The 11,415-nt window shown below is 37.9% G+C and overlaps 1 protein-coding gene across 1 annotated transcript in view; it reads left to right on the top strand.

The window, feature by feature from the left end:
* The first annotated feature begins 1,553 nt into the window (after positions 1–1,553).
* lypla1 (lysophospholipase 1) overlaps positions 1,554–11,415 on the top strand; it is a 26,949-nt gene continuing 17,087 nt past the window's right edge. The window contains exons 1-6 of the mRNA XM_016504437.1: positions 1,554–1,651; positions 1,755–1,831; positions 1,937–1,968; positions 2,071–2,136; positions 3,724–3,834; positions 8,130–8,174. Coding sequence (XP_016359923.1) covers positions 1,763–1,831; positions 1,937–1,968; positions 2,071–2,136; positions 3,724–3,834; positions 8,130–8,174 — 323 coding nt within the window. The 5' untranslated portion in view covers positions 1,554–1,651; positions 1,755–1,762. The remainder of the gene's footprint in view (positions 1,652–1,754; positions 1,832–1,936; positions 1,969–2,070; positions 2,137–3,723; positions 3,835–8,129; positions 8,175–11,415) is intronic.

Here is an 11,415-nt window from a genome sequence, read left to right as displayed (position 1 = left end):
TCAGCTTCGATGATGCCTCATCTAAAGGGATTTGCCAAAATCCACATTTGGCATCGAGGATACTAAAAACCTTGGCACTTGGCATGTCAGCTATGACCTGTTCAATGGTTTTCAATGGATGATATGGCCTTAGGAGCGCCTTGTTAAGATGCACTGGATCTAAGCATATCCTTACAGAGCCATCTTTCTTCTTGGGAGCGACCATGGCAGATACCCATTCCGTGGCATCAGTTTCAGGGGTAATGACGCCCAATTTAGTCATTCTCTCGAGCTCTGCCATGACTTTTTCCTTTATTGCAATGGGCACTTTCTTGGGAGCACATACAGTGGGCGCTACTGACTCATCTACTCGCATGTGATAAACGACAGGCAGTTTGCCAAGCACTGTAGTGTCAAACAGATCACTGAATTCCGTACCTCTGGTTCTTGGTTTTGCACTATATGCACATGTGGTCCTAACTGTATCAGACTTATTGCTATGCTGTCTTGCAATCCAAGCAGTGGTCTCACATTACAATCTACAACCTGGAATTTGAGTTGGCCTTGTTCACATTCTAATATAATGGTGCCCTCAGTGTTTATATTACATTTACCACAGTAGTTGCATTGTTTATTGAAAGCAAATCACTTGAGTTTATCAGGGGCGTGGTATCTGTTGCAGTTGATGCAGCGATCTTGCATGGTACATACTTTAGCCTCGTGTTTCAGTTCTTTTGTGCTCTTTTCGGATTGCTCATATAACAAGCATATATTAACTGCAGAGTCCAGCGTGAGTTTTTCTCATGGACAGTTGTTTCCGCACACTGTCACTTTCAATCCTGTAAATGATGCGGTCACGTATCAGTTCGTCATTTAATTGTCCAAAGTCAAATTTTTTTTGCAAGTATTTTCAGTGTGGAAACGTACGACTGAATGGACTCACCAGGCTTTTAATTAGTTGTGTTAAAGACGTGTCTGTCCATTATTATATTCTTTGCGGGCTAGCAGAGTTCAGCAAACTTGCAGCAAGACATCGGGATCTTCCTTGTCCTCCCCCTCAGCGTACATGAAAGCCTCGGATTTTTCCACCGCGTCAGGACCCGCTAAATTCAGCAGAGTATAGGCCTGCACCTTCTTCGATTTGTCTGACAGACCAGCGTTGCATATACGCCATTCTTTTTCAAATTTGCTCCAGTTGTCAGCTATAAAAAAAAAATCAGTGGATCAATACGGCAGAGACCTTATTTATTAGTATTCATTAATTAAAGAGTATATTTATAAATATTATATTAATGCACAGAAACAGTTAATGGTGTATGACATAATGTTATATTGCGAGATACTGATTTTATAAGGGTTGTTGTTTCCACCCCTTCTTTTATTTTCTTTCTCCTTAATCTGGCTTCACACGCCATCCCAGCAGGTGGCGGAAATGCACCTAAAGCTGGTTTGCCCACCTCCATAAAACACAAAAAAAGAAGAAAAAGACAGCATTTACCAATTGTATTGTGTTTTCCTGAGCTGTAGGGTGGGACTTCCTGTGTCGAATGTTTGTTGTGGTAATTTTTTACCGTTCCAGGAACAGCTATTCGGATTTGATGTACAGGTTAATACGGCATAAGAGAAGACTGTAATCTGACCTGAAGTCTAGTACGGGTCATAAAGCGAAAAGGTTAGTGTACTTTTTTATGCAATGCAAAATTATAATATTGTTGTGATCTGTTGATATTGAGCTACAGTAACTTAGCTTTCTGTTACTGAATGCAAAACTTTAGGTACTTTTATGTGCGGTAATATTATGTCAGCGTCCCTACCAGCAATTGTGCCCGCCGCTTGTAGAGCCACGGCCGCGGTAAGTCATCATCAACACAAGCACACAGCGCTCTCAATAACAGCAACATCCCTCTTATTTCGGATTTTACGTATTTATATATTGCATGTTATTTTTTTTCTCCAGGTGATATTCCTCCATGGCCTAGGAGACACAGGGTAAACTCAACTGTATCATAATTATATGGCATGACTGAATGAAGTTCGTGATAAGCCAGTTCATATTTTGTCAACTTTTACACTGTTACCTTTTTTTTTCAGAAATGGATGGGCTGAAGCTATGGCTGGGATCAGGACACCTTATGTAAAGTACATTTGCCCTCATGCGTACGTATTGAATATTTTTTATTATAGCTAGCTTTAAAATAAAGCACGTTGGTGTGTATGCTTACGCTATACCTTGTGACCTGATATTTGCCTGTGTGATTAGGCCTTTGCTGAAATATGCTTGACTCATTTAATCAAAACTGGAATCATCTTTGATTTAATATTGGAATATTATATACTTTAAAATGGTTTTCAAACCTGGTAATGGGGAGCCACCACCGCTCTTCACATTTTGTATGTCTCCCTTATCTGATACACTCTTTTGATTTCATGGAGCTCTCTCCTAACTCCTGATTATCTGAATAGTGTTAAATAAGGGCAACATACAAAATGTGCATATCAGTGGGTTCCCCAGGACTGAAAGCCACTGCTTAAAAAAAAAACTCTCATATTCTTACCAAAGTTGCCTTTATTTGGTTAAATACACAGTAAAAAAAAAAAAACAGTAATATTGTGAAATATTATTATAAAGAACTGTTTTCTATTATAATATATTGTAAAATGTAACTTATCCCTGTGATGGCAAGGCTGAATTTTCAGCAGCCATTACTCCAGTCATTAGTAACACATGATAGTTTAACGCAGTGGTTTTCAATCCTGGTCCTGGGGACCCACCACTCTGCACATTTTGTATGTCTCTCTTTTCTGACACACAGTGCAGTTCATGGATCTCTCTCTCCTAATGAGCTGATGATCAGAATCAGGTGTGTCAAATAGGGGAGACATGCAACATGTGCAGAGCGGTGGGTCCCCAGGACCAGGATTGAAGACTGGTTTAACGGATGTCCCACGGGTTCTTAAGTCTTAAAGGGTTAGTTTACCCAAAAACTAAAAATTCTGTCATTAATTACTCACCCTCATGTCGTTCCAAACCCATAAGACCTTTGTTCATTTCCGGAACACAAAAGATATTTTTGATGAAATCTGAGAGCTCTCAGACCCTGCATAGACAGCAACGCAACTGCAATGTTCCCAGACCCAGAAATGTAGCAAGGGTATCGGTAAAACAGTCCATGTGGCATCAGTGGCTCAACTTAAATTTTGTGAAGGTACGAGAATACTTTTTGTGCGCAAAGAAAACAAAAATAACAATTTATTCAACAATTCTTCTCCCCGCGTTACCGTCTTCCGCTATTTTGGAGAGTTTCTTTCACCAAAACGTAATCAACGTAATCAGCATGGTTTACATTCCGTAGAAAATGTGCACATGATGAATGCAAACAGTGCTGATTGCATTCTGGGAAAAGAGTGCATATGCGTCGTGGTACTGTCCAAATTGGCGGAAGACAGTAACTTGTACGCTGCGTTCGAAACCGCATACTTTCCTACTATATAGTAGGCAAAAAGCAGTAGGCGAGCGAATAAGTATGTTTGAATCATAAGTATTCATAAAAAAGTAGATAAGAATTACCTGGCTGGTGCACTAATTCTCGCATTATACGTATATATACTTAAGTTGCTTTAGAATATGCCTACTTACCTACTATATAGTAGGAAAAAAAAGAGTACGTGAAGAAAGAAGTATGTCCGAAACTCAGTATTCATAAAAGAGTAGGTGAGAAATCCCCGGATGTCCTACTTCTTCAGCCCAGATTCTGAAGTGTGCATCGATGGACACTTTTCAATCCCAGAAGCCCATGCGAGACGATACGTCATCATCGAACGTGATGGAGAACAGCGACGTGGGTGTTTACAAATGTGAGTATTACAAACCAAAAACATGGTTGAAACACTGTTGAATTGCTGAAGGTGTAAGACGCTAGACAGTATAGTATATTTGTGATTTTTCTGTAAAAACATGTTTTATTATGTATAGCAAACGGGACCTCCAGTAAGCATATGTACATCTCTAAAGTGAATTTACATAAACCATACATCTTAAAGACGATTTCTAAATGTCTTATTTAATATGTGACAGGAAAATGTTCTAAAAGAATTGCAGATGGGAACATCTAATAGACAAGAAATAGACATCGGAGTGATGTAGTAGAATTCACTGTTGTCAACACTTCTTACATTAGCTGAATATAAGTAATGTAAAGTAACAAATCTACATAGAGTAACTAAACATAAGTTTTTTTTTTATTTGTTCATTAGTACTGTTGATAAATTGAGGAACATTTGTGTTGGATAAAAAGTGAGTTAAAGGGGTCATATGATGCGATTTCAATTTTTTCCTTTCTCTTTGGAGTGTTACAAGCTCTTGGTGCATAAAGAAGACCTGTAAAGTTGCAAAGACTAAAGTCTCAAATCCAAAGAGTTATTCTTTATAAAAGTTAAGAGTCAACCACGCCTACCTAAAACGGCTCGTTCTAACACGCCCCCACATGTCTACGTCACTGCTTGAGGTATTTGGCCAATCACAACGCACTGGATAGCTGGCCAATCAGAGCACACCTCGCTTTTCAGACCGATGAGCTTTGTAAAAATCGACGCGTTTCAGAAAGGCGGGGCATAGAGGAGAAACAATAATGTACAGTATGTGGAAAATAATGTGTTTTTTTAACCTTAAACCGCATAAACACATTTCATTACACCAAATACACAAAATAATGTTTTTTAGCAACATCATATGACCCCTCCCAGGTTCAGGAAACAGTCCTCTGTAAAATGCGTTGCACACACTCGAATATTTGGTTTGAACTGTTCTGGGACAGTGTTGTAAATACATCTTAACCACTGATTTCTAGTTGTGTCCTCTTTTGGAAGGCCAAACAAAGTAGTTTCACTTTCACAACGAAACACACACCGTCTTCCAGGACATGGCGGCAGCAGCAAAAATACTACAGCAAGAATAAAAGTTATGCCTTCTTTCTTTGCGTAAACATTTGGGCTGTGTTATGCAAATCTTCTCACACAGTGACATAGACATGTGGGGGCGTGTTTAAACAAGGCCTTTTAGGAAGGCGTGGACGAGTCTTAACTTTTAAATAGAATATCTCTTTGGGTTTGAGACTTTAGTCTTTGCAACTTTAAGGATCTTATCAATTCACGAACAGCTTGTAACACTCCAAAGAGAAAGGAAAACTTCGCAAAAAATCGCATCATATGACCCCTTTAAAGTCGTCTTTGGTTTTGATAATCATAACCACACTCTTTTTGCTATTAAATTTAACATCAAACTGCACACCATAGCTTGAACATATACGAAGCAACTGTTGCAATCCCGCACTGTAAGGGGACAGAATAACTAAATCATCAGCGTACATCAGATGATTTATAAGACGATCCCCTATTACACATTCAGTTTTACAATCGTTTAACTTTAAAGAAAGATCATCCATATACAAGTTAAAAAGAAGAGGAGACAGTATTCCACCTTGACGAACCCCATTCATCATATGAAAAGGTGGAATCATAAAAGGGGCATTAATTTACAAGCAGTGACAGAATCAGAATCTCATGTAATTTGTGCACAAAAGTTTTATTAACCAAGCACTAACACATAACTAATCAAACAAACATACAATCACTCATACTGTACATGGGGGAAGGGCAAGTGAGACTGGATGAATGAATCCATTAGAGCAGTGGTTCCCAATCTTGGTCCTGGAGAACCCCCAACACTGCACATTTTAGATGTCTCCCTATTCAAACACACCTGATTCAACTCATCAGCTCATTAGTGAAGACTCCAAGACCTCAAATGTGTGTGTCAGATAAGAGAGACACCAAAACCATGCAGTGTTGGGGGTTCTCCAGGACCAGGATTGGGAACCACTGCATTAGAGAAACAGGGAATGAAGCTATGAAAAGTAGTCAGTTAACCTTTGTGTCAAACCATCAACGCTGTTTTACAACGGGGTCTACAGCTTATACTAAACCTCTGTTGCGTTTAGGTAAATATTTGATACTTGCATTGCCTTGGTCGTTGACCGAGCATCTGGATGCAGTCTTGGATGAAAATCTTGATGGTTTGAAGGTTTGGTGGTGCTGGAATTGCAATCATGTTCTTCCAGGTTTGAAGGGTGATGAAGTCCAAAGATGTTATTTTGACTCCGTGGTGATTGGGAGTTTCTTCCCAGGTGGAAAGTGAAAGAAGAGCTAAGAGAGACATCAGCTGAGATCCGAGGATCGTTGGTAAATGTAAAGACAAGGCCGCAGCCTGGCACAAACTTAGGGTTCCAGAAGAGTTCTAGCTCATCAGCCTCATCCTGTTAGGGTCTAAAAGAACTGCAGACTGATGGGGGTCACTGATGTGAGGCCTTTATCTTCTATCGAGGTCATACCTCTCGGGGGCGGGGGGGTCAAAGAGCCAATGGTGACTTTCTCTTTTGGAGGGAAAGTTTACGACTCTTTAGCTGTGTCCCAAAGTTAAGTGCACTCACTTCGAAAGGCACGGACTTCGAAGGCCACGCCTCCGAAGTGCACGAAGGACCCTCCGAAGTGTATGAAGGACACTCCGCCTTCACACAGGGTGTCCGCGGGTCATTAAAAAGTCTTAAAAAATGTTTTCCTCATAAAAGGCCTTAAAAAGTCTTAAAATGTCTTAAATTCAGATTCAATAGGTCTTAAATATTTTTGGTCACATTACCGCTAAAATATCTTTTTCAGTCTGACGGACCTAATGACTGTTTACAATCATTGGACAGACCGAAGATTTTTTTTCTTCCCCCGCGGTATTACTGCTTCATCAGACAGAATTGCAGTAGTGGAATACAGGTTGAACTACCTGCTTTGTTTATATAATGTTCTCAATAATAATAATAATAATAATAATAATAATAATATAGGTCGAGCTACAGCTAGCTGACCAGCCTTCTAGTTAGTTTAAAAAATTGTTATTATTTTTTTTTACTTACCCGACCGGACAAATAGCCTGACTAAAATTTAAGTGACAAAAAAATAACCAGCGAAGCATCGAAACGCAATAATGATTCTTCTGATTTTATTACATTCAGCGTAAACAGTGATTGATAATGGATAGTGTCGGCTATTTCTGGTATCAAGGTCATGCTGTTGAGGCTCGCGCTGCCTGTCTCTTTGTGAGAGACTTCAAAACAAATGAGCGTAACAGCACACAGAAAGAAACACACTGAGGTAAAAATTCAAAATGTTTAGTTTATTCATAACATTATGTAGTTAAGTAACACCTTGACAAGGGAGCTATTTTCCTGAATATTTTCACGATTGCAAATGTCACATTGATTTTATTTCAATAAACAAGTAAAGTAGTCTGGTAGTTAAGTTACTTACATTTTAGACACAATATTTACTGTTTTTGTTCTATTTCTACAATGAAAATAGTTCCAAACAAAGGTCACAGCAGAAGTATTAAACATTCTCCAAGCAACACTTGGCGGGGTTTTGTTACGGAATGATTCAGCGTTTTGAATGAATCGGTTGAATGACTCACTCATTAAGTGACTTACCACCACCTACTGGTGGTTTAGTATGTTTAAAAGTATGCACCCCCCCCCCAACATTTCTTCATTTGCATTTCTTATTTGTATATCCAAAATTTATTTAAAACATTCATCTCATAACATTATTTATTGCTGTTGTAATTTTGCAGTGTAAATTATTTAATCTGACTGGTAACAGCCCTATAGTGTATATTGAATTTATTGATCAATTGTAATAATTTGACATGAAAGATTATGCATACATTTAAAAAGGTTGAAAAAGGTCTTTGTAAAGGTAAATAAAAATATGCAGATTTAAGTATGTAAAAGCTGATAGAACACTGAAAATATTGCTTCAGAATAAATTGTTTACACCACCAAAAATCTCAGTGATGCAGTACGTTTGTGGGGATATTTTGTATGGAATATTGTCTGCTGATATGAAAAGTTCACAGTATATCATGGTAATAAATATCATTTATGATAGAGATGATATTTTTTTTTTCTTTTTACCTTAAACACATTAAATATTACATATGTATGTAATATAATGTGCATTTCCATTACAGGATTAGGTCTTAAATTTCATATAAGATGGTATTAAAAAGGTCTTAAAAAGTCTTAAATTTAACTTGTTCATATCTGCAGAAACCCTGGGGATTTCCTAATTGCGACACCAGAGGTTCCTGATTAGTGCTCTGTCGCATAGCAACAGTGCGAGAGCTGACGAGAGGACAATCCTGCCAGGATAGGTGGAGCCAGCCGCTCCGAGTCCTTCAGATGCAGCCTTTGATATAGTTAGCAAACATTTGTTAATATTCTGACAAAATGTTGATACTTTCATTTTCAAAATAATCAGAGGTGGACTGTAAGGAAGTACATTCGTTAAGTATTCTCGAACAAATATGAAGTACTAAGTTTTCTTTTTTTTCACAGACGGCAACACTATAAAAATATGGTATTTTACAACATGATGCATTGTAGATTAAACTACTACCCAACAGTATATTGCCGGCTGCAGTCATGTCCTCATCTCATATATAAAACACCTCTGATTCACAAATACTTGCTAAGGAACTCGCATTCACATAAAGTAGCCTTGTTGACAAGTTTGGGTGAGTAAGGGCAAAACGCAGTACTTTCAGTGACCTGTAGCAGGCAGTATCACGTCTTTTGTAGCAGAAATAAACTGCTGCAGAAAAAGCTAGGTCCATGCAAAATGTAATGTGTAACTGCAACACTCATTTCAAATGTAGTGGAGTAAAGAGTACAGATACTCATTCAAAAATGTAGTGAAGTAAAGAGTAAAAGTTGCTAATATCTTTGATACTCAGTACAACTACAAAGTACCCGAAAATATACTCAAGTACAGTAACTAATTACATTTACTCCAATACTTTACACCTCTGTTGTTATGCTTTTATCAACTGTTTGGACTCTCATTCTGACAGCACCCATTTATTGCAGAGGATCCATTGGTTAGCAAGTGATAATGCTAATTTTGTGTAGTGATTTGGTCCATCTCAAACCATTTCATGTCATACATGAGTGCATATGTATACAAAGTCCAGGAAAATACTGTAGATTTTGAAGTGCTGACAGTGTTGCTGCTTTTGTTTTGTGTAAATGTATTACCCGATCTCATGAAAGTGCGTATCAATAGCACAAATTTGTTTCGATTTGTCGTAGGCCTACTATTTATACTCAGAAATGGACTTCATCGGATACGCAATGGGTAGGATTAAGGTTGTGGGGTAGATGCGTATGATATGTACACGAAAACTGCATATTATGTTCACACCAAAATCAATTTCTGCGTATCAACAGCAAGACTTTCTGTTTGTATTTGGCGTAATATTTATACGCATTTTCATGAGACCGGGCTCAAATGTAATGCTGCATTACAGCCACTTAAACTTTAGCAGCACACTTCTTATTTTCTGTCAGCTATATAGGTCTACTGTAGGCTAATCATCCAACAGCAGGGTTCGTACGGGAATGAAAAACCTGGAAAAGTCATGAAATTTAAAATCAGCAATTTCCAAGCCTGGAAAAGTTTTGGAAAAATAAATAAACCCAGAAAGTTTTGGAAAAGTCATGGAAAATGTATTTTACAAATCTCTATATAAAAGAATGTTTAATCAGGTCTTGAATTTCGGTGCGGGAGTGTGCATATCTATCGCATAGTTTTACTCATTCCCGCAGCTTTCGTGTTTAATATGAGGGAAATTCCCGTACATGTATTCAAAATAGCGTGTAGGTTAGATGAGTAAAAAAAAAAACCATCCACACAGACTGTCAGATTAAATCAGTCATTTGAAAACCGTGTGAGTGATTCAGCTGAATCGTCTCTCTTTCACTCTCTCAAAGCGGCTTCTCATCGGATCTCGTGTGCTCTACAAGAATTTCTGCACGCTGTCATTTCGGGACAGATTAAAGGACTAATTGGGTCACGTTCCATCGTCACAAAATGTATAATTTGCACCTCTTTTTAAATACTTTTAAAGCCATTCAGTACTCGCGCGCTCCAAAGGTGCCTTTCTGCGTGCTTACGGTCACATCCAAAGCGCGCGCGTGTGAAGCTGCTTCGCGAGTATCTTATATTGTTTTTTTTTCACAGTTTGTTGCACTTAAGCGGCAAAATACACACAAAATGACGTCAAAATTCAAATCAATTAATGTTTATTTGTATAGCGCCTTTTAAGACACAAATCGTTGCAAAGCAGCTGTACAATATATGTTTCTATAATATATTTAGTAGTAGCTTATCAGTGATGACTGTCAGTAAATATGGCAGAAATGTACAAAAAAAATAAATTAAAGACGTAATCAAACAGACTATGAACACTATTAACAGCAATTATTATATGTTGCAATCAAACTTATAGCAAAATTTGGTAGTTCTGTATGTTGTTTCAGGGTTGGCATCATCTGAGGTCCTAAAAATGGCCGTCCTGGCGAGTATCCTCGTAAACACAGTCGGTTTTGTCTTAAGTGAATGTAAACAATTGAGAAAGAAAACGTATTAATTTCAGTTATTGCATCCGTGCAGTCGGTCTTGTGACGGCAAAACTGTGCCGTCTGTCATTAATGTTAATCAAACAACAAAAGACAGAAAATCACTCACTGCTCTTGACTGAATAACCTTTGTAACTTTAATTTGTTTTTAATTTAGTTTATTCAATTTTCTAATATTTTTGTACCTGAATACTATAGAAAAGGTTTCCAAAACTAAATTCAGGTCCCGAGTTTAACTGATAATATTGGTTAAACAAATGACAATATTCAGTGATGTCATCATGATTTGTTCTCCGTGTGGAGTAACGTCTTCTGCAGTTGCAGCTTGTACTTATTAACACAAATAGAAAGCAAACCAGTAGCATTAATAGTCATTTATTTTAGTTAACATTTGCTATGATAAATTTGAACAGATTTTTATTTTTATTGTAAAATAATGGAACATTAGGCTGATGATACACGGGGCAACTTTTTGAACAATATTGCTGGGCAACTTTGGTTAATGTTGGCATCAATGGGCAACCAGGTGTGAGACAGGGCCTACGACCAATTTAATGTATCCAGACAGAAATTTGTTACCCATTCTCAGTGGGAAAGTGAGAAGGGTCTGGCTGCAGACTTGCACTCTCAGACACTTGCGCTTCCGCAAGTGACGTCACTTGCAGTCTTTATTTTTTATTTTGTTCTATTCATTGATTATTTTTTGTTTGAATCTCTCAACATTTTACAACAGTAGCCAGATGGTGAAGCCAAGAAAAAAATAAACTAAATTACAATGTCACTTGAAATCGCCACTTTCACTCTCCGCTACCTGCGACGTCACTTGCAATCGATACAAATCGTGCATATTGCCAATGGAGACAAGACGCTGTGGTGGTGATTTAATGATTAAAACTAATTTTGTACAATAATGCAC

The sequence above is a fragment of the Sinocyclocheilus anshuiensis genome, unplaced genomic scaffold (genome assembly GCF_001515605.1).
Source record: "Sinocyclocheilus anshuiensis isolate Anshui unplaced genomic scaffold, SAMN03320099.WGS_v1.1 scaffold602, whole genome shotgun sequence".
In the NCBI taxonomy this organism is placed as follows: Eukaryota; Metazoa; Chordata; class Actinopteri; order Cypriniformes; family Cyprinidae; genus Sinocyclocheilus; species Sinocyclocheilus anshuiensis.
Note: the sequence above shows the minus strand (reverse complement) of the source record. Positions and strands in the feature narration are given on the sequence as shown.